Source organism: Siniperca chuatsi, linkage group LG22 (genome assembly GCF_020085105.1).
Source record: "Siniperca chuatsi isolate FFG_IHB_CAS linkage group LG22, ASM2008510v1, whole genome shotgun sequence".
Taxonomy (NCBI): Eukaryota; Metazoa; Chordata; class Actinopteri; order Centrarchiformes; family Sinipercidae; genus Siniperca; species Siniperca chuatsi.
In genome coordinates this window covers 17424625-17451007 of record NC_058063.1, presented here as the reverse complement: position 1 = coordinate 17451007, position 26383 = coordinate 17424625, and the positions used below count along the sequence as shown (strand labels likewise).

The 26383-nt window shown below is 38.6% G+C and overlaps 1 protein-coding gene across 4 annotated transcripts; it reads left to right on the top strand.

Moving 5' to 3' along the window:
• The first annotated feature begins 4155 nt into the window (after positions 1 to 4155).
• LOC122869764 (adenylate cyclase type 4-like) lies at positions 4156 to 26349 on the top strand. 4 transcript variants are annotated; one of them, XM_044183063.1, is made up of 26 exons: positions 4156 to 4414; positions 6438 to 7964; positions 11576 to 11794; positions 11917 to 12078; positions 12899 to 13048; positions 13612 to 13766; positions 14372 to 14483; positions 14608 to 14735; positions 15364 to 15522; positions 15685 to 15844; positions 16329 to 16505; positions 16842 to 16873; positions 17043 to 17096; positions 17516 to 17579; positions 17754 to 17851; positions 18155 to 18239; positions 18719 to 18856; positions 19020 to 19100; positions 19857 to 20032; positions 21446 to 21530; positions 21728 to 21886; positions 22507 to 22596; positions 22700 to 22807; positions 22992 to 23106; positions 23558 to 23682; positions 24664 to 26349. In XM_044183063.1, the coding sequence occupies exons 2-26, from the start codon at positions 7131 to 7133 to the stop codon at positions 24796 to 24798; spliced, it is 3801 nt and encodes a 1266-aa protein (XP_044038998.1). In that variant the 5' UTR covers positions 4156 to 4414; positions 6438 to 7130; the 3' UTR covers positions 24799 to 26349. The 4 variants fall into 4 exon arrangements, with proteins under 4 accessions (XP_044038998.1, XP_044038997.1, XP_044038995.1 ...); XM_044183062.1 differs by having other exon boundaries at positions 4157 to 4414; positions 11597 to 11794; positions 22450 to 22596; XM_044183060.1 differs by having other exon boundaries at positions 4157 to 4414; positions 22450 to 22596.
• The last annotated feature ends 34 nt before the right edge of the window (positions 26350 to 26383 follow it).

The window sequence follows — 26383 nt, the reverse complement described above, 5'->3', positions numbered from 1 at the left end:
TATGTTAAAAATGAAATTCTTTCTGTACATTTTTCTTCGAGCATATGTCCATGTTTTGAAGACTTATTTTCCCGTTTCTGCCCTTTCCTAACAGCGTTCTCCTTTGCCACAGTTTCATGTTCAAACCTCTCTGCAGTGATTTGAGATTTTATCAATGTTGCCTCAGTTTTTACGAGACCATGTGTTAAATCAGAATCAGTAAAAGCTTATTATGATGTTTGCCCAGAAATTATCACTGCAGATGCAAACATTTAAGTGTAATGGCCAAAACAGCAATTAACATGTCCTCTTAGATCCTAGTGAACAGCCTTTCTGAGTTTATTCATGTTTTAGAGCAGAGTGAGCTGACCTGAAACTATATTACTGAGCAAATGGACAACTTAATTTAAGTCATTATTCACCCCCAATTTATTGGAAAGCTGGATTTTGGAGTGAAGTCTGCAGTGCGCTTCTTGCATTCCTTGCCATCAGAAACACTTAGTGAAGACCAAACTAATCAACATAACACGAAAAAGATGACACTAAAGTAGTAGTCTACTGTAGTCTGGAGAGGGTTCTGCTCAGTTGAGGTTTTCTCCAAAATGGCTGAGAAATAAAAGGGAGAAGAAGATACAGAAGCAGATGCATCTACAAAATGCTGAGAATGTCGTTCTGTCTGTTTGTATTTTTTTCCTGAGTTGCTTTTCTGTCTTCTTCGCCTTCTTCCGTTTCCTCTTGCTATTGTAACTTCTTTGTTTTGTTTGTCCTAACAAACATATTTAAAAAATGATTACACAATACATACTTTTGTGTTTACACAGGAAAAATAGATTAAGCCTTAATGTAGGATGACTTGTTTCTTTTTTGGACTACACAGAGGCGGATTAAGTGGTCTCTTTCCGAGAATAGATATTAAACCGGTTAGGTGAGTTGTAAACAATACTGCAAACAGACAGCACATCTATTTTGGGAACATCCTGCACAAGAAAGAGAGAATTTTCACTGGAGGCTCAATGGACTTGCCCAGTAAACCTTTACAGGAGTTTAAATTAAACTATGATATAGTGTGTGGTGACTGTAGGTCTGTTCTGTCTTTGTAACACCTGTTTAAAAAAATTGCTTACCATACAATAATGGAGAAGTACAGGTAGGTAACAGTGAGTGCAACAAAACTCAAAGAGCAGCATTTCGTTTTTATAGGAATGTTATTTATAAGGCACAAATTACTATATATGGTATGTTGTGCCTCAAAACTATATACTGCATGATGTAAATATGTCCAAATGGATTAGAGAATTATAAATTATAAATCATTTAGCATCCCAGGAGGGTGGGTGCAGTGGCGAGCCTCCCAGCATGCACCAGGGGAACAGATTTGTGCACATCAGTCTCTTTTTGTTTCTGCAGTGTTAATAGTATAACTGTTTGATCCATACATCTGTTTTCATTTCAGTCATTAGGTGCAAATGTGGTTAGACTGCGAGTGTTTATGTGCGTAGGTTTGGTGACACGCAGATGTGAGTACACATATGATGTTTTGCTGTGCTGATGCTTCGTCCTTAAGCACTAAGAAGGCACACTGTTGACCTCCAGCTTAACGACTACTTATGAGAGGGAACTCTAGCTTGCAATAAACATACAGTATACTATAAACTGTTACTATAAACTCCAGTCATGAAACCACCAGAGATGCTTGGTTTGTCTTTGCATCCTACAAAGTCAGTGTTTTGACTGTTGCATAATGTCTTATCTAACGTCTACAGTTCCATTTCTTCCGATTGTGTGTGTGTGCCTTCATTGTACTTTCCTTAAATAAATGTTAAGTACTTATTGGAATGTGTGGAGCCAAAATATTGGTTAAAAGTGTTTAGAGCACTGCCACTTTACCCATTTTGGTTACTAGTTAGCCTATTTGATGGTTATTTTATAGAGACAGAGAAAGAGATGAAGCCAAAGTGAAAGTGCAAGCCAACCAGTGTGTATTCCGGTGTTCTTGCTAGACCGTGTTGTTCTCTTGATTGTTTGCTGAGTTGTTTGTTTTCCTGTTGAAATTTTGCTGTGTCTCACAGCTGGCCTTCTGTTCTTGGGTTATATCCAGATTCCCTTTGTTTTGCATTTGGCATTATTCAAAATGCTTATTTAACTATTCAAACAGCCAATGCACTGCCTATCAGATGGTGAACATGCACAACATACGGTAAGCGAACAGATGAATTAACAGTAAGCTTCTACACAAAAGAGCTAAAGGTCCTGCATTCGAAAATGTATTTTATTATCCATCTGATTATTATCCATTAGGTTACCTGGTCCCCAGTGGATAATAGTTTTTTATTATAATGAAATAAAACTGCTTGTTACAGCGCTTATGTTGAGTGCTGTGTTTATTCAGAACTAGATATAGCTGTATTCATTGTTATGTTTTGCACCAATTGGCGTTCACAATTTATCTAATCAGAATCAGAATCAGGTTTATTGCCAAGTAGGTTTTCATACAGGAATTCGCTGGTGCATAACAATAAACATAGTGAGAAAAGAAAAAGGAAGAACGAGTACCGCAAAAGGCAAGAAGAAAAGAGAAAGTTACAATTAAAAATATGTAAAATATCTGTTTTTAAAATGAAAAGAGCTGTACAGTGTTTGAAACGAAGAGGATGGAATGTGCACAATATTTACCAAGGAGTGTGCAAAAGTTCACAGTATAAAGTATAAAGAATATGTGTAATGTGCAAAGATAATAATCCAAAAATGTGTGTTAACGTTAACACATTGAGTCTTGTGGAGACTTTATGTTTAAGTAACTTGCAGCATTCTAGTATCAAAATTAAAACCAGCCATTAAATAAAAGGTCCTTTTTGTTTTAAATTACTTATTTGTTAGATATGGTGTGAACAGTACTTTAATGCAGGTGGGCCAATAAGCAGGAGGTATCAAATGTCATGAGGTCATTGTTTGTTTGCAAGTTAAATTTTAAACTGAAGTAAAAACAGCTGTTGGGTAAATGTAGTGGATTGAAAAACATATTTCCTCTTGAAAACTTTTCCAAAATGGAAACACTTGCTTGGATGTAGCTCTAGACTGTACTTAAACTGTACTGCACTGTACTTAAGTAAGTGTACTAAGTACATCTGGCTGACATGACAGAAAATTCATGCAAGGCTCACCATGAAGACTATACATCTTTCATCTGGCACTAAAACCTGCAGCTACACCATCTTCACAACAGTATGAGTGTTTGCTGATGTTGTAAATGTGCTTGTCTTGCAATATGGGGAAATATTACTACACCAATAAACAGTTTTGATTTGAAAAAAACAAATAAGACAGAGGGGCACACAGAGGAGAGAAAAATAAAGTGTCTTCTGTTTAATCAGGGTAGGTTGGTAAAGCATAGAGTACATGCTCTTTTATAGTAATGTCTCTTTGTTTTTATTGTAGAATACCCCAAATATGCCCCAAATTTTCCCCCTCAAACTGTAGTCTTGCCCCGTGCTGTTGAGTTTTTCAAATGTATGTTTTGGCACTTTGAGCACCACAATCCGAGTGCCATATAGTCCCATTATATTCAAAAAATGCAGACATCTCTACGGCCGATATCTAACTATATAACTCGGCAACTCACGCCAAAACAATCTAGCTTGATAAATAGTACTACAGGTAAGAGGAAAAATGTATGCATGTGTGTGTCCTATGTCAGCTGGATGCCTGGGGTTGGGTTAGCAGGAAAAATGTGATAAGTAGTTTACTTGTACTGTTCCACACTGATACTCTGAAAGAAAAGAAACACCCCTCTATTTAACATAATACAATTCATACACCAGCACCACAAACTACAGCCTTCAAAATGATCATAAAGTGGAATCAGCACGTTTCTAAAATAAAAACTGAACATTATAACCTTCATTGATGATTTGTTGCGGGGCTGTTGCATTAGCTCTAGCTAGGTGCACTTAATAAAGTGGCAACTGATTTATACAGGCTTTGACAACATGTCTTTATATTAAAACGTAATGCCAAGAAAGGCTGACAGCGTCTATCCCTCTCGTTTAACACATCTGCAGTCTGACCTTTGACCTGTCCTTCCTCTCCATCCCTCTGCCTCTCTGTTTACCTCATCCTCTTTGCATAGAGCGGGACCAGAGCGCTCGTGCACGTGTGCGCACGCCCCACGCACTCACCTGCCTCGCGCTCCAACTTCACAGGCTCGTGCGCAGAACCAGACGGAGGCTTTTTTAACGTCTAGTTTTTGAGAAGAAAAGACTATTTTAAAGCCATATTCTCGACTTTTTACCCGCGTTTAAAGGTTAAAAGTGTTTGTGAGTTCGCAACATTAAAAGGTTGACGGAGGAAGTTGAGCGATACAGACGTAGAGGGAAATTAACCTTATCGTGTGTAACGTTATAAGCGAGAGAGCGACGAGACGTTAATATACAATGAGGTAAGAATATTATTTATCTTTATAAACATTAGCTTCCTTAAAATTACTTTTCGTGCTTCAACTATTATGTTAATGTCCAAACCCAGTGTTTGTTCTGTCATGTCACTCAGTTAATGAAGCCTCTTGAACTCTTTTAATAACGTTAAATAAGTCAACGTTACTGAACCTTTAATAGTGATATCATAAGATAACTGACTAACAAGCTAACAACTGTTTGGTAATGTTACAGGATTGCCATACAAAGTTAACCAATAAACGATACATTAACTGGTTAAAAAATTACTTTCAGCTGTAGTTTTTAGTCCTATATGACCAATAAAGGGATTTCATGATGAGAGACGACTCCATGCTTTTATATTTAAGCTAGTTATAGCTAACTAACTGATAATTAAAGTGACTTTTGTGAAGGCTTAACGTTACACCTGCGACAGATAAAGCTAGTTATCGGTGGTAACATCTTTTGCCATCTTTTGTTGGACAGGTTCTTTCTATAATTATCTCGGTCCACTTTGACCTAATGACAAAAATAACTTTATTATAACCAAAATTGGAGGACATTTTGCTTTACATTGTAATCACTAGAATCACTGCAGACACTTAATCATATAATATTCAGTATAAACAATTAGAGCTTTAAAAAAGAGTTGATTAATTGATACACAGAAACTTATTTTTTTTTCAAGCAAAAATGTCAAACATTTGCTGGTTGCACCCTCTCAAATATGAGGAGGTGCTGCTTTTGTTTGTCTTATGTGATAACCGAAATATTTGGGGGTTTCAAAGTGTTAGTCGAACAAAACAAGCAGTTGGAGGACTTCACCTTGGGCTCTGGGAATTTGTAATCGTCATTTTGAAGTTATTTCTAACATTTTGTAGAAAAAACAATTAGGCTAATGGTTTAATTGAGAGAACATAATGGACCAATTAATCAATAATAAAAACAAAGTTGCAGCCCTAGGTTAAAGTGCCATAGGAGATGTTAGCCTATGTCTGTCATTTGAAAACATGTCACTCATCTACTGTAAAAGTGACCGAAAAGTCAAATTAACTGGGTCCACCTTAATCTTAACTGGGAAAGCACTGATGCTGGACCAGGTAAGTAATATTAAATTAAAACAAATAAAAATACAATGTTCCTGGTTTGATTTTGAATTAAAGAGGTCTGTGTTAGTTTTGGAAAACCCCATTTCCTTTCGCAAAGTGCTTTACAAACAAGCAGAACAGAGTAGTGAAACCAGCAGAGAGGGAAAAAGGACACCAGTGGAACTGCAGTTAACACAAGTAAGAACAATATATGTACTGTCATCACCACATAGTGTCACAGAAGTGTTTTGGCCTTAAAAAGACAGTGCCTCCTTTTAAAAGCGTACAAAAGAAACCAGATGCTTGTCATTTAATGTAAAAGGGCACAGCATAAAGCTGATCTGCTACACTGGGAACGTCAATCAAGGTGAACGGATGAATCAGGTGAATTACTGTTTAATCCCTCCATGACTTTGCTATTAAATCAGATGTGTACCTGTAGCAGAAGAGACAGATTAAAGAGAGGTTTTTAATCCTGGAATTAATGGTGACATTGAAGCAGACTGCATATGAGGAAGGTAGTCATGATATTTTGCACACTGATAGGGTACAGTCAGACAGTTGTGTTTTTTGTCAGATGACAGGGAAGAAGAAGCAAAAGAGGAAAGCAACACAGAGGCAGATCAGAGAAAACCACTGAGTGTAGGTGGTGACTGGAAAACATTTTTTTAATGTGCACTGGGTGCGTCACTCATATGTCACTCCAGTACACACCTGAATAGTGTTTACGTGTGTGTCACTGGGGAAGAGCCCACAGCTAGACTAACAAGTTTTTTGCATAATGGGGAAATGACTAGAATAAGTAATTAAAATGGCATTAAAACTATGCTCAGGTATGACTTTCTTCTCGTCTCTCTGCTTCACAGTGAAAATATATGTTTAGCTTTGTTTATTCTTTGCTGTAAGCTGATTGTATTGTGTGTTCTTTTTTTTTTGGCAGCACAACTCTTCTTCCATCCAATATGGATCAGCACTCGTCAAAGAAGATTATGCTATGGTTTAAGATTCCTTATCAGCAAACTCTGGGACCTTAACGGATTAATGTAACCTCAGAACGAACATGTGTCACCATCTCCATTGTCATAATCTATTTTGATGATCTCTTAATAATAATAATATCTATTTATATAGCACTTATCAAAACAAAGTTACAAAGTGCTTCACATAGCAAGCAAAGAACACATAAAACATAACATAAAAACAAATAAAACACAGCAGTAATAGAATAAAAATATTAAACAAACCATAATAAATAATAAAAATTTGAATCAGATGAAATCAGGGAAGGCTTAAAGGACAAAAGTACGTTTTAAGCTTAGATTTAAAAGAAGCCACTGACTTTCATCGGGCAGGGAGTTCTTAGGAGGATAGCTGTAGGAGAGTATTCAAAACAGAGGAGTTGCTACCATATTTATTTGTTTTAATTAATTTAATCTGACACACAGACATAGGTGGAAGTTCTCCCTGTTGCACAGACATAAACAACACCTGACAAGGAAAAGATAAAGATGTAAATACTATTCTAGTGTGTATTTATCATGTAGACAAGTGGACAGAGAGACAGACAGACGGGAAAAGCAAAGTGAGCAAAGTCGATAGACAGGCAAAATCCCTCACACTCACACAGGTCACAATGCCTAATGAGTCACAAGGTTTTCAGGAAAAGGGGGGGCCTGGAGAAGAACCATCACAGGTGTCTATAGTGCCGGACATTATGGCTGTCTCCAGCAATGGGGAGGGCAATATCCTGGAGCTTGACGACTTCAGCCAAGCAACAGACGGCGTAAAACAATCCGAACAAAGAAGTGACACTAACATTTCGCAATCAGGACTCAGTTCCGTAGAGGTGGGTGTGGCGAAAACAGAGCAGGCCACTGAACCTCTCGAGGCAAATTCTTTGTTGAGGGGAACAGGTGTGACCCCGCAGGCTACTGATCACGATACCCCGGTCAACTCATCCTCGGATAAGCTACAAACTGACAACAGTACTTCATCGCAAACGAACGGCGGCAGTTCGTTATCTGAGCTCGATGGAAGCTCCTTTGAAAAGACGAGCCCTATCTCTCCTGTGAATTTCTCCAAACCCAGTTTAGACACTTCTCATTCTAACAAAAACACCAAAAATAGTCCAGACGATGGCACAGGCGATTCCAAAACAGACTTGATTGTTAAACCAACAGCAGAAAACTCGCTCAGTGGCAGTTCGCCCGCATTTCCTGACGTCTCATCCGAAGTCTACCAGACAAGGGACAGCATCGATGTCAGGTGGGACGAGGAGGACAGAGACGAGGACAGGCGAAGCACCCATTCCAGGCACAGTGTGAAAGAGGGAATGTGTTGCTGCTATCAGGCATTCCACAGGGCTTTTCTGCAGTGCGTAGAGGAGACTCCAGCCATGCTGTCTGGACTGGTGCTGTCTTTGGCCTTCTGTGTGGCCCTCATCGTCGTCATTCCCACCACAAGAACGGTGAGACATGGAGAGAGTGTGTGCATATGTACACACATAAACTTTACATTTACTTCACATCCTGCCACTTGTCTGTTTGACAAAAACATATAGGGTTTGATAATCAATTAATAGTTATTTATCAAGTAAAAGTCCCAAAACATTCACTTGTTCCAGGTTCTCAGGTTGCTGCTTTTCTCTGTTTTATATCGTTGTAAATTCAATATTTTGGGGTTGTGGACTGTTGGTTAAAGTAATTTGAAGACATCACCTTGGGCTTTGTGAATTTGTGACAGTTTATAGAATAAATGATAACCCATTAATGGAAAAAAAATGGCTTCAACTAACTATTGTTTTCATTATCGATTCATCTGCCCATAATTTTTTCGTTTGTTAGTTTGTTTGTTAGAAAAATGCCCATCACAACACCCTGAAGCCCATAGCGATGTATTTAAATGTTTTGTTTTGTCTGACCAGAAGTCCAAAAATAAAAGGTATTCAGTTTACTATTATATATGACAAACAAAAGCAGCAAGTCCTCACTCTGGAGAACCTTCGTTTCAGATCTGTGAGAGATTAATCAATTATAAAAACAATAATTAGCTGCACCCCTATGTAAGTTAAGAAAACTTTATCAATGCCATAATTGATTGGGAATGAGGAAGTTCAATACTGTAAGAGACAGTTGTGTTTTGATAGACTCAGGTGACAATGACATCGCATCAGTGTAGTGATTGTCAACATGAGCACTTTGCTGGAAAACGTTTTTCAGCCATCTTAAATGTAGGCCAGGGAAATAGAGCATTAAACCTGTTCTTCGAAAACATCACCACATTCTCGTGCTTCAGTCAGTGCTTGAAGCTGTCTGCATGACTTCTCATTCCCACAAAACAGTACATGTGTATGTCATCTGTTTCAACCTGCAATGAAAAAAACAGTCATAACACATTACTGTTGCCCTTCTTTTTGACCTCACAATAATGCTTAGGTATTAAGTTAGGTTAATATTGGCCTCACTGAACTGTGAAAACTGTTTCTAGTGAAGCTCTTAGACAAAGCTACAACAATGACACCAAAGGTGTAAAATAGACTTGACATTTCCTTTAAAGCTCTATGTGATGACTTTTTCATCCTAAAATATAAACTTTTAATTGTTAGCAGTGTTGTAGATAACTCAAACAGGATGTAACGAAGCATTTAGCTAAACTTGAGAGCCTTCAGCGTTGCATATTGGAATCTGTTGTGTACAGAAAATTATAGGGGCGTGAAATTGTTGTTTTTTAGATTAGATTAGATTCAACTTTATTGTCATCACACATGTGCAAGTACAAGGCAACGAAATGCAGTTTAGGTCTAACCAGAAGTGCAATAAGCAAGTGCAGGATATAAAGTATGTGTATAAATGCAGGATAGAGCAATATTATGAAAATATTTTACAAGTGGTACTATTATATACAGATGGCATTACTATAAACAGTAGTATACTGATGGATATGTACAATAATGAATTGGACTGGGCAGAACAGTAGTGCAATGAATATTAAGTAGTGCAAATGATGGACAGAAATAGTTAACAGTGCAGTAGATGACTTATTGCAGTATTCAGTACATAGTACTGGAGTGCAAATGATGCAGTATATGTATAAATAAATAGTCCGGTAGTGCAAATGAACATGTGATACATGTAGCAAAAACAATATAGCAGCATTTAAAGTTAAGGTATATGAGGGGACAGTGGAATCAGCGGGGGGCAGAGGTCAGTAGGAAGACAGCTCTGGAAAAAAAGCTGTTTCTCAGTCTGCTGGTCCTGGTCTGGAGGCGCCTGTCAGAAGGAAGGGGAGAAAACAGTGTCTGTGCGGGGTGAGAGGAGTCCTTAAGAATGCTGCGGGCTCGACGCAGACAGCGTTTCCTCTGGATGTCCTCAATGGCTGGAAGTGGAGTCCCTGTGATGCGCTGGGCAGTTCTCACCACCCGCTCCAGTGCCTTGCGCTCTGCAGCAGAGCAGTTCCCATACCAGACTGTGACACAGTTGGTTAGGATGCTCTCTACTGTGCAGCGATAGACGTTCACCAGGATAGCCGAGGACAGTTGGTTCTTCTTCAGTGTCTTCAGGAAGAAGAGGTGCTGGTGAGCCTTCTTGACCTGGCAGGAGGTGTTGGTGGTCCAGGACAGGTTCTCCGAAATATGGTTCCCCAGGAACTTGAAGCTGGAGACACGCTCAACAGCCATCCCGTTAATGTGGATGGGGTCATGTGTGCCTCCTCTCTCCTTCCTGAAGTCCATGATGAGCTCCTTTGTCTTGGAGGTGTTAAGGAGCAAACTATTGTCAGAGCACCATGTGGCCAGGTGCTGGACCTCGTCCCTGTAGGCAGTCTCATCGTTGTTGCTGATGAGACCATCACTGTAGTATTGTCTGCAAACTTGATAATGACGTTAGATCCATGCGCAGGCCTGCAGTCGAGTGTGAAGAGGGAGTAGAGGAAGGGGCTCAGCACACAGCCCTGTGGTACGCCAGTGTTGAGTGTGATGGTGGTGGAGCAGTTGTGGCCTGACCTAACAAGCTGAGGTCTGTTTGTCAGGAAGTCCATAATCCAATTGCAAATTGCTGCACTTATGCAGCATTTGTGCATAAGTGTTCTTATTGTCCAAGTGTGTGAGTAAAGAGAGCAGTGCCATGGAGACTGCATCCTCTGTGCTCCTATTGCTGCAGTAGGCAAACCGGTATGGGTCCAGTGTGGATGGGAGGAAGTCCTTTAGGTCTGCCAGGACCAGCCGCTCAAAGCACTTCATAACAATGGTTGTGAGTGCTACAGGGCGGTAGTCGTTCAGGCACATTGGACTAGAGTGTTTCGGTACTGCCACAATGGAGGTGGATTTAAAGCATTGCACAGGAACTGGTGCTTTCTTTTGTTCATGATGAACAGAAGTTATGAAAAAATACTGCTTACGTTACACTTTTGTTTCTTGGTCCATCATTATCTTCAGGCAGCACAGGCTTGTTTATTTTCTAACAGTCATAAAAGTACAAAAGACCAGGGTATGTTTAAATGTATTTAATTTTTCAGCTCTTTCTTCAGCATTTTATGGATTTCATGGGTCAGTGGAAAGATTGTGTGACACAAACTAACCTGTTGAACACACTATTATGTATGTTAACATCCGCAACAATGTAAATTCCCGGAGAAAAAAAAGTACATCATGTTGTCTCATTGCAAACATTAAAATACCTTTACTTCCCATGGCAGGAGCAGATTAAAACATGGCACCAGCTGTTTAAAGCTCAGCCTGGCTTACATGTCTGATGAATAAAGCCATTTTAATTCTAGTCCTTAGTGTAGAGCAGACAGGTGCTTTTTGGATATAGTAAACAGCTGAGTCAAAATAGGACAATGCAAGGTAGGTCTTTGCAAATGCATATTAACATGAAGTGCTCCTTTCCCTGTGCTTGTGTTTGCTGATGAAATTTATTTTAGGTCAACAGCTTTTTAACACTGATTGCCACCCTGCATCTATGCAGCGTTGGAGAAAACCTTTGAAGATATTACTGCCTTTAAATTGAAATTATCCAGGTTTAACTTTGAGACACCTGAGCTGTTGCTTTGATAAACAGTCTTTAATGCACTCATGTGCAGTTTTCGCCCATCTCTGCACAGAACATCGGGGTCCATGTAGGAGCTCTGTCGGTGTTGTGTGTGGTTCTCTGTCTGAGTGCCATCCTCCTCGTCTGCCTGCCCTGGCTGGCCACGGTAAGGCGCTGTGGAGGAGCCCTGGCCCTCTTTGTCTGGGCGATGCTGTACGTCACTGCCATAGTCTTCATCTTCACTGGAGGACCTGTCACTACATGGGAACAGGTGAGAAGGAAGCAAAGAAATTATGATTTTTATTTTAGCTGAAGAGTTTTATTCTTTAACTATTGCTGACCTCCTTCACGTTTCTTTCTTCTTCTCCTTCACTCTCTCTCTTACCTTCTCAGGTAGCGTTTTTCCTCTTCCTCTCTGTGAGTGTGTACACAGTGCTGCCTCTCTCTATGGCCTGGGCCCTCATGGTTGGGATAGGGACCAGTGTTTCGCACATCATCATCATCAGTGTCTACGTCCCTGTCACAAGTCCAGAAACACCGGACCTGGCTGTGCAGGTAAAGATTTGCTGTGCTTGAAAAGATTCTATCAAAGTGAATACTTTGATAGATGAGTTAGTTAGATGAGACGATTGCTTGCTCTCTCATGGCTGTAAGCTAAATATGAAGCTAGAGCAAGGAGTGGGGTAGCTAAGCTTGGCATAAAGACTAAAACAGGGTGAAACAGCCTAGCCTAGCTTGGCTCAAAAGTACAAAAAATCTGCCTACAAGCCCCTCTGCAGCTCACTAATTAACAATATATTAGATAGATTTCCCATTTTTTCTGTTTCAACTTCTTGCTATTTATTAAAAAGTATCTAAATCATAATTTCTAATCACAGTTAAGTCTGTCCATGCTAGTGCATAGTTTAATAGGTTGGTGAAAAACAAAAAGCTGCACATACTAAAGCTTCAAATGTAAATGTAGGCAAACATTTGCAAATGACCTACCAATCTAAGGAGATGTGCACATTTTGCATGTGCCAAAAAAGGCATCCAGATTCAAATGTCATGTGAAAATTAGGTCAGCCTGTACAGTACTGTTTTGTGGTTTGTGACCAGCAGGTTTTACAGTTATAGTGGAAAAAATGCAAATGATCTGCATAACCTCACATTAGCCATTGTTTGTCTTATGGTAAATAACAGTGTGGTTTTTAATAAAATACATTAATGACGTACACAAAGTGATACATATTAATAAAAATCAGTTTTGTCTGATATTCTGTCACATCTGTCACTGATTGACATATTACAATAGTTGTTCAGTTACTTTGTTCTTATTGTGCTGGCAGTAAAAGTATCAATAATCTCCTTTCCTCTCCTCTGACTTCCTTCTCAGCTAGTGGCGAATGCAGTGCTGTTTGTGTGTGTGAACTGCATTGGGATTTTCCATCTGTGGATGGCTGAGCACGATCTCAGGATATCCAATCAGAAGAGAGAAGAGTTCAGCGCCATACGCTCCCAGAAGGAAATCAGGAAATATCAGCAGGTTAGAATACTAGCTTTAACTCATTAGACAGTATAGCTTTAATTTAAATTCAGAATTATTTCTTTGACTCTTCAGCTAAAGATGACAGCTCAGTTCAGCACACATTAATTTTCCTTTATTTGCTCTGCTTGTCTTAGTTTATTGCAGTCCAGGTCACTTCAGTGCAGCTTGTTTCTGTTACTCTGAATTTAAAATTATGTGTAAGTGCTCTCATTAAAGGTCTCTTTACCTGGACAGCCTGGGTTTGGTTACTGTATGCTTTTCTGGCTATTAGGTCAATAGATTAATCATTCACTTGTCTGAAGCCCAGCAGCAATAGAATAGGCAAACCTAAATGGACACTATTCACAGCAAGTAAACAAATAGATGAAACGTGATCTAGTAAGTAAACATGGCATCGCTTCAAAGAGGCTTTTGATTGCCGTCTATTTCTTTTACAGCCTTTGTGAACAGATTGTCATATCTGTAAGACAGAAATTCAATGATCCAGTGTACAAGGTTTCAAAACTCATCACCCAACTTCATACATTTTTACCCCATCCTCTCTGTGTCCTTGGCAACAGGAGCAGCTCCTCCTGTCGGTGTTGCCACGGTACATCGCCATGGAGCTGAAAACGGAGGTGATAAAGAGGCTTTCTAAGCCCAAGAGCGATGAGGGGAATGAATCCAACTTCAACAACTTTCACAGCCTCTATATACGGAAGCACAAAGACGTCAGGTGATGATCATACTGTTGATACACTGTTGAGGTGATGTTGAGTATGTTAGCTTTTCAGAATGTTACAGCTGAACCATAAGTTGTTTCTCTCCTTCCTCCTTCCCATGAAGTTTTTTGTGGTCACGGGATTATTCCCTATTACGTCTCAAACCCATGTGCTCCTTACAGTACACCTGGTTGCATTTTATGATGGTTAATGGAGATTAAAGTTGCATATAAATGCATGAATATTTAAGGCCCGAAGTGGTATAAGTAGGTTTTTTGCTAGTTTAAAAAGCAAAGAAACATGTGCCTAATTTCGAGCAGCTTTAATTTTATCACATAAATACACTAATAGTGGCATAAAGCTGTGTACTTAAGTGTGTAAAAACAGACATAATTCAGATTTTACAAACCTATGTCACTGATCATGTATATCTGGGGTTTTCAAAGTCATGTAGACGATAGATCTCTAAACTGCAATTGTGCTGCAAATAAATCAGAGAAATTTGTATTTGTGTATTTGTCCTTTATCTAATGTATTTATTCTGTAGTGCTGAGTCACTATAAGCTGTTATCGTATGAATACATGCCTAATATTTGTCTATCTGTGTGGGTTTGTTTAGCATCCTGTATGCAGACATTGTAGGCTTCACAAAGCTGGCGAGTACCTGCTCACCAGAAGAGCTGGTCGCTGTGCTCAACAAGCTCTTTGGCAAATTTGATGACATTGCCAAGGTGAAAATACCAGTACTTCCAGCCCAAAATAAGTTTTGTGTTAGTTATGAAGTAGTATATATATATATATATATGTGTCTGACTCTCTGACTATCTCCCCCTCTCTGTTTCTTTCTATCTGTAGAAGAATGGGTGCCTTCGCATTAAGATCTTAGGTGACTGCTACTACTGTGTATCTGGTCTACCTGACCCCATTCCCGCACACGCCAGGAACTGTGTTCAGATGGGGCTGGACATGTGCACTGCCATCAGGTCAGTTTATCTGAATTTATCTAAAGTTATTTTACCCAACATTATTTGATGTGTCCTTCTTCCTCTGTAATTATTTAAAATTTTATTATAAAACAAATCTGATTTGTTGTAATTTGTGTTGTGCTTTCTTTTTTTGATTATGTTGAGGTGCCTCCCACCCCTTGAGAAACATATTTTGTGTATAAATCCTTAATCCCTATGTCTTTCTTACACAAAGATCTGCACCATATTTCTTGTCATCTGTCACACAGATGTGACATCTGAGACATTGATGTTGATTTGAAATTTTTATGTCCCCTCACTAAATCTTAATGGACTTTCTCGATTAGGATACAGTGTGAAATTTAATTATAGGTAGCACTACAGTAACAGACGTTAAGTACAAAAATATTAAGAGCAGTTTTACTAGTGTGACAGTTGTTCCAAAATGAGAAGAGTTTTACATTCATGCATTAACATGTTTTTCTTCAATTTTGTCTCTTTAGTGCTATGCTTAGCACAGAAAATATTGAATGAAAGTTTTTTCCAAATAACTTGATAGCCCAACAAGGAGTGCCAGAAGTTAGTGGGACTGAATATTTTTACAAGACACTGTTATTCTGATTTTACTACTTTTGTCTCCCTGTAGTAAACTACGAGAGGCAACGGGGGTTGAGGTCAGCATGCGGGTGGGTGTCCACACTGGCAACGTGCTCTGCGGTGTGATTGGCTTGCAGAAGTGGCAGTATGACGTGTGGTCACATGACGTTACGTTAGCCAACCACATGGAGTCTGGAGGTCTTCCTGGGTGAGAAAATGTTCAAATCTGCTCAGAGATAATAAAATTCTGAGTTGGTGCAGATGATAGAGATAGTGTAATAAACTAAAAACTGATAATACAACGAGGTAGGTGGATGATGGGGAATACCTATTTTTTATTAATACTCTCTAATACTCTTATGATTAATAGGCGAGTCCACATCACAGAGGAGACACTGCAGCACTTGAACGGAGCGTATCAAGTTGAGGATGCGGACGGGGGGAGTCGGGATTCTCTTCTTACAGGAAGAAAAACCTACCTGGTGATTGACCCCCGCAAGCCAGACAGCTTTTCCAGGAGCTCTAAATCGGTAGGTGTGCACATGTTTGTGTGCATGTGAAAGTGCATGTATTTTAGTAATTTTATTAAAGAAAAATAACAGCAATGGAATTTAATTTTTTTAAATTGTACTTATAAATGATTACAGTATTGACAAACTAGTGTGGCAAGTTTCTGGTTAGGTAATCTAATTATGCAACTTCCTGACGTAGACTGTATATGTGTATAAGGGGAAGAAGGTTAACCTTAATTTTGAAAAGCTGAGTTAAAAACAAGAGGAGGGAAAACTTGCTCTGAGTAACTGCAGATCTATCATTATTGTATGTATTGTATGGGAATCTGTGGTGCTCGCAAACAGACTGCAGACGTGCTCTTGAGCAGGGCACTGATCTTTCAATTGCTGTGATGGTACAGTTTGCTGTAATCTAGCCTCAGGGAAGGATATGCAGGAAGCAAATTACACTTCCTGAGGTAAGAAGTAACATCAAATAAAGTGATTTCCATCTTAATTTCAGGCAAACACTCTTGCATCAGGAGAGACCAGGCAGCGGGCATCGGTCCGAATGTCTCAGTACCTTCAGTCCTGGCAGACTATCCACCCCTTCGCAGACCTAAGCAACCCTGATGCCAAGTCCTCCAAGAAGGCAATCATCCCCACCAATGCTGTCACAAACCAATCACAGCTGTCTGCAGTATGTATTGGTGCTGCTCCCCTCCTTGTTGCTTAGTTTCTCCCACATATTGAGCTGTGCATAAAAGTAAGAATATATATAGATGGACATACAGTATACACAGACGCAGTACATATACATAAATCACTTATATTGTTTTCTTGTTGTAAGTGTACACATGTTCTCCAGAAACACACGATCTTAGTAGTGGTTAATCCCTCAGCAAATATTACACACCACCTCTGGTCCTTTGTCTGTCTCTCAGCAGTGTTTGATCATCTGTGTTGTATATTTGAGAGAGGTGACATTAGGTCAGACATTCTGTTGACAATGTGTGTGTATGTATGTTTGCTTCAGGAAAGACAACCTTGCCAGAACAACCCCTCCTGGTAAGTTCCCACATATATTAAAAAATTAGCAAATATTAACTTAAGTAGAATAAGAATAAAGCATGCAGCTCTTTGTGTTGAAGCACTAATGAAGTCTCTCATTCAAGATGAATATGCTTCCAACAGGGAGTGTCTAATGTGAGTCTAATGTGTTCTTGTTTTGTCCCAGTTTGGTTGTGGATAATGGTGTTAGGGGATCACTGGACACGATAGACACTGCAGAGTAAGTTTTTGTAAATAGTTTTTTCACTCTGCTGCTTCTGTGTTAGTTGGTAGAAAGCCATAAGAAATATTCCGGGAGGAAAAAGACAAGATGTGGCAAAGACAATAATATTACCTACTGCTCTCACTGACTGACCAGACTTCTCAAACATGTCTCTCTTTAAAAGATTAACTTTTAACCAACTTCTTCAATGTGAAATACATTAAACCAAGGCTAGTTAACATTGAATTTATGTTGTGAAATATTTGGCCATACTGATCTTGCATAACTGCATAAATAGATAATTCCATTGATTTCTGCCTTATTTTAGACTCAGACTTTTGTGATAATTTCCCCAATCTGTTCTTCTGATTTGGGGATTAAATCTGTCAGTTTCTCATCCAGCCCTCCGTTGTTTTTTATTTTAATGTTTCATTAAGGAGGAGAGCAAATAAGCTCAACTGTTTGACTCTGCTGTTCAACGACCTGAGTCTGGAGAGACAGGTAGCTTCATTCTCTGTTCTATCTTAAGAGAAGTAAATAGTCATACATGCAGTAGTATGTATGCATGAAAGAGCAGAAACAAGCATGATGTACAATACGTTTATGTGCCTGTGTGTGTTTGCAAATCAATTATTTCTACTGTGTTTGTCTAATATCTATGTGTTTGTGTTCCAGTTCCGCCTTTCAGAGGTAAAGGGTTTACACCAGTCAATTAGCTGCATAGCTTTGATCTTCGTTACTCTTTTCGCCGTGCAGATGCTTGTCTCTAAGAAGTGAGTAGCACAGTCACATTCACACATGCAACCACATTACAGTTTCACAAGTTCATATTCATTATGTTCTGAATTAAATCAAAATAAAATTTAGCTTTTCCTTATTTTGCTGGGAACGCCCTTTAAATACCTTTGTTTGAGCCCAAAATACTGCAGTAACATCCTTTCTCACAAAGTAAATGGTTATTTCAAGCTTGCTCACTCAGTATCTTACTCACCAACTCACATACATGCTTCTTTATTTGCTCACTCTTGAGTGAGGAATAAACAGTGTAAATTATTAGTTTTTACCCCTCCTCCCAGTAACTTTGAGATGGCTGTGTCCTACGGTGTCACCTTCCCTGTGCTGGTACTGCTTCTGTCCATCGCTTTCACTGGATACTTGGAGGTAAATTAACATTTGTGGTATGTAATTATACTGAGCAGTATTGGTATTGTGTTGGTAAGACATACAGAGTTTCATATCAACAGGTGATCAACAGTATTTATGGTTTAATGTAGATGAGGTGAAAAAAAACACATTCCTCTGCTTATGTAAACATAAAATCAAGATGTGAATAATGGATTTGAGGTCATTACTCAAGAACAACTTATTTGTTGCTGGTGGTTTTGTATGTTTATGTACATTAACTACAAACTGTGTATACTTTATTGGTGATTATTTTCTATAGTGTACAGCAAGTTTTTAGATTGTTTCTTATTTTCCTGGCATTCACTGGTTATCATTTATGTTAGTACCATTTTGGTATAATTTTATTTAATACCAAATTTGAACAATTGCTTTGTGGCACTTTGAATTGAAATAGCGTGATTACAATGACCATCAGATTTTCTGTGTTAAATGTTTGAATGCATGCTTGTTTTCAGAAGTGGCGTTCCAAGATGCCATTAGGTGTTCAGTGGATATCAGGGCTGTCCCGTGGTGTCTCCACCAGGGCGGCGCTGCGACTGTTTGTGGTCACTCTCTGTGTGCTCATCACGCTGCTTATGGCCATCCTCAACTTTGTGAGTTCGTCCTCTGCCTCCCAGTTATTTTGTCATCATTTTCTTTTCGCCTTTCTTTTTCTATTTCCTGTCATTCATAGATACATTTGTTGTTCCATCAATCAGTTTTTCTCTGTTGTCCTTTTGTTTTTGTCTTTCTTTCACCATGTTGCTGTTCTTTCAGTTCTTCCTCCCAGGAAACAACTGCAACAAGTCGATTACCGACAGGACAGAGCTGGAGGGTCTCAAACTCTACACTGTGCCTGTAAGTACCTCCAAATGAACATTTCACCATGTTATTAATGCATGTTTCATCTTTATTATATGTCTTATAATTCCTATGGGAAAGTATGGTATTGCTGTATTATGTTTTAGTTTTTCTGAAGTCTTTTTCTGAACTTTGCTGATAAATCACGCCAACACTTGCCTTTTAATGAAGTGAATATAACACAGCACTTGCTAAAAACTTTAACCACTCATTGTCATCCTTTGCTAATACAACAGTGACTCTTCCCAACAAATACATAAAATCATTCAGTTATAATTTACAAAGGGGGAAAAGTGTATATTTTATTAGTTCATCATACTCTCATATAAAAGCTGCATTTCTTTATCAAAAAGTACAGAAATGGTTGGGTAACTTAGTTTCTGGGTAATGCATGAAGTGTCCCCATATTGTTTTGAATGTCTGTAAGTGGCCTTTAGTAGAATACATCAGCTTTTCCATGGCCAGGCAACTTCAGAGCCTCTTCAGCCATTTATTAACAGTTGGTGCTTCAGGTTTTTTTTACTATTAAAAGGCGATATAATATTTTGCCTTCATTCTTTCTTAATTTATAAAGGAGAAATGTATCTTGAAGTTCTGTCTACCTTCAATGAGTTTATAACCCCAAGAGAGCTTCATTATTGATTCTTTTTTAGTTGTTGAATGTTGAGAGCTTCAGTACAAGCTTTGAATATGACACCTAACTTGTCATAACCCACATTTTTTCTCCTGCCACCTACCTCTTCAAACATCCAGTACTACCTGTACTGCTGCCTGCTGGCCATGCTGGGAGTGATTGTCTTCGTTAGGACATGCTTTTCTGTGAAGGCACTGCTGCTCACCCTGGCTGTGGTGGTTTACCTGGCCCTCTTCCTCTATGTTTACGCTCCGAGGTCCGACTGCCTCGTCAAGCTGATTTACAACGACACCAAGTGAGCGACACACTACAAATGCAATTACATTTAAACACTAGGGGTTCGAGGTAACTTTTTGTATTCTGAATGAAGCAGCAGCAGATTAGCTCTGATTTGTAGTGATGTTGATTTCCAAATAAAGTTCTGATTTTGGATACTGACAAAAAGAAAAACTTGAAGAGTGAAATACAAGCTGCCTCCTAAACAGCAATGAGCAGCTTTCTAGTGGTTTAGTGGATTAGTCAATTAATCAATGAGTCGATCGACAGAAAATTATTCAACAACCGTTTTTTTTTATGCATTAACCATTGCCATAACCATCATTTACCGAGGGAAAAACTGCCAACAATCGCTGCTTCCAGCTTTTCAAATTTGAGGATTTGGATTATTATACATCTTTGGGTTTTGCACATTCTTTGTGAACATAGCAAGCAACTTTAAGACATCACCTTGAGCTCTTGGAAATTGTGATGGCAGTTTTTCACTTTTTTCCAAAGTCTTATGTGGAAAAATTGAAAAATACTCATTGGATTAATCAGTAAGGAAAATAATTGATAGTTTTAGCCCTCCAGGTTCCAATCTAGTCAAGAGAAGGCTGGATTGAATTTAATAGATGCTAACATGCTATGTATATCATCTTGTAGATAGGCTTAAAACTAGTGTGTGTTGTGTGAAATTCACTGACTGCAACACAATGTCAGTATTTAAATCAAGTCACTCAAACGCTGCCTCTAAGTTCCATTTAGGGCCATAAAAGTAAGTATGTAAAGACTTATTTATATATCCAAAACAAAAGTTACAAAGTACTTAACAATAAAAGCATTTAGCACAAAATATCACACAGGCAGGACAGTGAAAAACACAAGAGCAACAAAACATCAACATAAAATTACAACAATCAGTTAAGAAAAGTAAAATTTAACGTTAGTAAGACTTAACAGCTTCAAGTACTATTGTTCAGTTCAGTAAGTACTGTATATAATATTCTGTCTATGCTACATTGTGTTAATAGACAAACTGTTACAAATAAGATGCATGAAAGTGTGCAGGCATAAATATATATGTGTTCAAGCTTGTCCACACAGACTCTCAGTAATCCTGCTAAAGTTCACTTTCCACTCGTCCACATTCATTCACCGCTATCTATAGTCATCACACTGTCTGTCTTGCTCAACCAAGGTGTTAAATTTCCTGCCTCTTGTCTGCCACTCAGAGTCCAGATTGTGACTCCTGGTCTGGAGTTTCCGATCAGCATCATTTATTCAGGAGCTTGCCTGCCTGGGGGTACAGGCCCCATTGACTGTGAGATACAAGACACTCTTGTCTGAGGAATTATGTAATGGAAGAGAAGAAAGAGTGACGGTAGTTCAGTAGTCCAGATTATGTGAGATTATGGCTCTAAATACAGTATGTGAATGTGTTTTTCTACAGGCCAGGAGTGCTGAAGGACCCTCAGATCATGTCTGGGGTTTGGCTGGTCATCTTTTACATCGTATGCCTCATACTGGCCAGACAGGTATGTGTGTGTTTACAAATCTTTATACAGTGTGTCTTTTCTGCCATTTAAACAAGGAAAGGGGAGTGCGTGTGTCTGTCTTGTCTGAATATGTGTGGGGGAGTGTGTGTGTTAATAGTTTTTGCTCATTTTGAAACAAATTAACTTAAATCCAGATTTTTTCATACAAAGATTTGTGCTCTGTCTTTCTCTCTCAGGACGAGCTGGGTTGCCGTGTAGACTTCCTGTTGGAGTGTTGTTTCCAGACGGAGAGAGAGGAGATGGAGACCATGGAGAACGTCAACAAGCTCCTCCTTCAGAACGTGCTGCCGCTCCATGTCGCCTCCTTCTTCATGGGCAAAACTATTCGCAACCAGGTAAAGAAAACAAAAATTAGCAGAGATGTACAGTAGATATTCAGTACCCATCCACATCCTGTTTTTTTCTGTCAATGTTATACCATGGTTAGCCTGCCATTCTGTTAGCTATTCCAACTTTCACTATCATTTTCTACTAGAGTGTGAAATTTTTATCAAATTGTAAAACATTTCAGATCACTAGAAAGTTAGCTGCAACCCTAATTTGAAAAACTGGGTGTACTGGTTTTTTATTGGTAAGCATGTCTTTCAAGAAAATTGAGATATTTTGAGAAAGTAGACTGACTGGCATTTTAATGCCTGTTTTTATATGAGAATATGGTTTTATACTATCTCAACCATTAAACCTATTTGAAAGGGTTTATTCCAGAAGTAGATATCCACTATTTAGAAATAATTGACACTTACTAAGAATGTTGGTATTGAGGTTATGGTTTCGAGTCATTATTTTTAGGACATTCATGTACAAAAAGTAGCTGAACAGGTTTGACTGTGCTGACTTCTAGCTGGAAAATTTGCAGAACGCATGTAATCTTGGAATTAAGTCCTTTACTGTGTTTCAGGACCTGTACAGTCAGTCATATGACTGTGTGTGTGTGATGTTCGCCTCTGTGCCTCAGTTCAAAGAGTTTTACAGCGAGAGCAGCGCCAACAGGGACGGTCTGGAGTGTTTGCGCTTCCTTAACGAGATCATATCAGACTTTGATGAGGTATGAGGAAGAAGACACTAATGTACTGTCAGTGTCAGCATCACCAGGTTGGAACATTTTGTCTGTGTCTCTAACTCCTCCTCCTCGTGTCTCTGTCATGCAGCTTCTCTCTAAACCCAAATTCTGTTCAGTGGAGAAGATTAAGACTATCGGCAGTACATACATGGCTGCTGCGGGGCTGACACACTCGGCTCTAGGGGACGAAAGAAAGGTTTGCTTAGTTTACATTTGTTCACTCCTCCATCTACTAATTTCTTTACTAATCAAAGTGGTTTCATCCATTTTTAAAAGGAATTTACAAGATGTTTTAGAAGCAAATGCTTGTCCAATAATGTAGTTAAGATACCCTGTCCTACACTAACATGATCATTAACACTCTCTGGCTCCCCCTACAGAAAGTTGAGATGTCCTACAGTCATGTGCGCTCCATGGTGGAGTTTGCCATTGCTCTGATGGGCAAACTGGAGCTTATCAACACACACTCTTTTAACAGCTTCAAACTCAGGATCGGTGAGTCTATTCTAGATGAATACTGATCGGATGCTAAATAATACTAAAAGGCATGTGTCTATTTCTTTATCCCCAAATCTCAGTCTACTATTTTTAAGTTGAAAACTACTTTGAATGACTGATTAGCGATGGTGTTTAGTAAAATAATGTAATTTATAATGAAACAAATAATGAAATGAAACATTTCATACTGACTCAAAACCTCCAGCTGGGTTTTCTTTCTCATTTTCTTGTTCAATCAATAATATAATTTGTACACGCCGCAGATTCTTCTGTGCAATTTCAGTGTTTGAATTGTACAAACAAATGTTAAACTATATTCAAATTTGAAATAAAAGAAAGAAAATTATTTCCAATATTAATTCCAATATTTTCTGGTGCATGCAATTTTAAGGAAGAGAAATTTATGCTTATGAATATTTAATTATCCCTCCCTGGTGTTTACTTGCAGGAATAAACCACGGCCCTGTGATTGCAGGAGTGATTGGAGCTCATAAACCTCAGTATGATATCTGGGGGAACTCCGTTAATGTGGCCAGCAGGATGGACAGCACAGGAGTGTTGGACAAGATACAGGTCAGAGAAAAAGAGTTATAAGAAGGGTAGAGGTGGCTTATAAGGTGAAACATATCCTACATCATGTCTCAATAAGAAATACATATTAAGGAAGCAAGAATCTCGCAAAATGTTTTTTTAATTTGAACTTTTAAAACAACTGCTTTTCACTCTATTATGGATCTAATTGTGTGATTTATATATTATTATCTTTGCCTACATATGTGAGGCAGACATTACAAGACAATAATAAATATAGAGAAAACAAAAAGAGGCGATCTGCTTGTTGTTTTAAGTCAGGTTTGGAAAATCCTTTAAAGGCAGGGTCCAGAATTTTAGACCTGATCTGAAACAAATCCATGGAAAACCTACCTAAACCTGACAGCCGTAAAAAAAAAAAAAAAAAAAAATTAAGAGACCCAATCTGAAAGGGATTTGAGGACAGTCAAACTTAAACCAAACCCCCCCACCCCAAACAGACACAAATAGAAAGAGAAAACCAGGAATATGTGTCATTTTTACCTGCACTTTACAGTTCACACTATCTGATATCAAAAACCACATTATTCTTTTGCAATCATTTTATGACATACATATTTGATTAGAGCTGATAGCAGATATTAGACATATTGACACACACACCAGCCTGATTAGATTTAATAAAATTTTGAAAAGGTGGGGAACAGATACTTAAACAGAGTGGAACCTGTGAAGACCTCTAAGGGGGGACATCTGTTGTTTATCCACTGTCCTCTTCTTCATTTGTAAAAGTTCCCACATCAGCATTTTAAAGGGTTTTGTTGTTTTGTTCACATCATTTCTCTTGATACTGGTTTCCATCTGTCAGCCACTGTGGGGTGGGGGTGGATTAAACACGAAATGCTGCATGTCATGTGTATTCATTACCTCTGAGGCAAGAAATGGATGGATTAACAGATGGATTACTGGTGGCAGAAAACCCTCACACAATCCTCTCTGTAATTCTTTTCTTTCTGCTCACAGGTGACGGAGGAGACATCCCAGATGGTCGAGAGCGTGGGTTACAGCGTCACTCTCAGAGGAGTAGTCAACGTCAAGGGCAAAGGGGAACTCACCACCTACTTTATTAACACAGATCAATCGTCTCCTCAGTTCTGACCTCCACAGTCAAATGCTGGACAAACTTAAACTTATCACTCAGACCTGGGTACAAACATTAGCTGCAAATGCTTGTTACTGTTTGTTTTACTGAACCTGGTGTACCAGATGGGTCGGTTTTGTGGACTGTTGCAGCTAACCTGACACTACTTGAGGCATTCTGGTTGCCCAAAGAGGTAAACATAGTCAGTGGCTAGGACTTGACAATAGTACTGTATGTATACCCAGGCCTGTAACCATCACGGACATCTGCACTGACTCTATGCTGAAAGCAATACCTGTCAGTCATTTACGTCTATGAAGGAGCTTCCTTTGTCTTTTGGATGAGACACTGAATAAAATCCTGACTGGTTAAATGAAGATTACAACTGACAGCTGAAAGCAGAGAGCTTTCTACTCATGGACCATTTAATGGCAAACCATGTTGCTTACTGTATCTGTATCTGGTTTATCCTGTGAAACTACATTAGGTGGGTCAGGTCCCCATCACGCACTTTTCACTGTATTATTCTCAAAATGTATAATCTGAATTATGCAATTTTATTTTTGGTACACTTAACATGGCTGAATCACATGCACTGTCCGCTCATAAAACAGTGTTCATGTATGATTAATACCGTAGGTATCCATCTTAGATGTGCCAAAGATTACTGTTGTTTTATGAAGGATATTGTAGAAGTAGCTTATGCCTCAAATAAGCAAAATAATATTTGTTTTGCCATTTACAGGATTTTATTTTAGGTTATTTAAAAAATGTGTTCACTCCATTGTTGTTTCACTAAGTTACAAAACAGGATTTACATTTTAGCTCAGATGTTTTTCATTTGTAAATATTTTGTATCAGAGTATGTTGGTACGGGAAATTCTGTGTCTTTAAATGTAGGAAAACTGAGGCAGACAAGTTGTGTACCTAAAACAGTTCTGTGATACTGATTGGTCTTTTCCACTGGTTCCCAACCTCCAATGGGTGATAAGATAAATCTGAGGGGTCACAAAGTGATTCTAATCTATGCTTATATTGTGAAATCCTGTTTAGTTTTACTTATTAAGCCCAATGAAAACAACCTGGGAAGGCAAACTAACTCATAGGTCAAAGTTCTCACACCCCATAAACATGTACAAGTGGACATTGCTGTATTTAAGGTGTCACAATCCAAAAAGCTAAGGGTCTTATTATTCATTGCTGGAGCCGGAGAGATTTACTGCAGCCATGTAGATTTAAAATGGTTGTTTCCCTATCCACTACTGCCCAAAGCTGACACTTGATGCTGTAACACATCTGCACCCAGGCATAATGATGTGTTGTGCCATGAAAAGTCAGTTAATGCACATTTGACATTGCACTTTCTAGTGTGTTGTATTTTTTAAAGGGAGTTCTGAATTACAATCCAATGTTGATTGCACACATAATATTTATCCTTTTCTTTTAAGTATATATTTCTGTGAGAGATGATGTGAAGTGTGAATGAAAAAACAGAGCTTGAGTATGTTCAGTGTAGGGAAATATTTTTTTATTATATTTATAAAGTAATAAAAAAAAAATACAACCACTGTGTGTCTCTACCAGCTTCCTACATGTGTACCT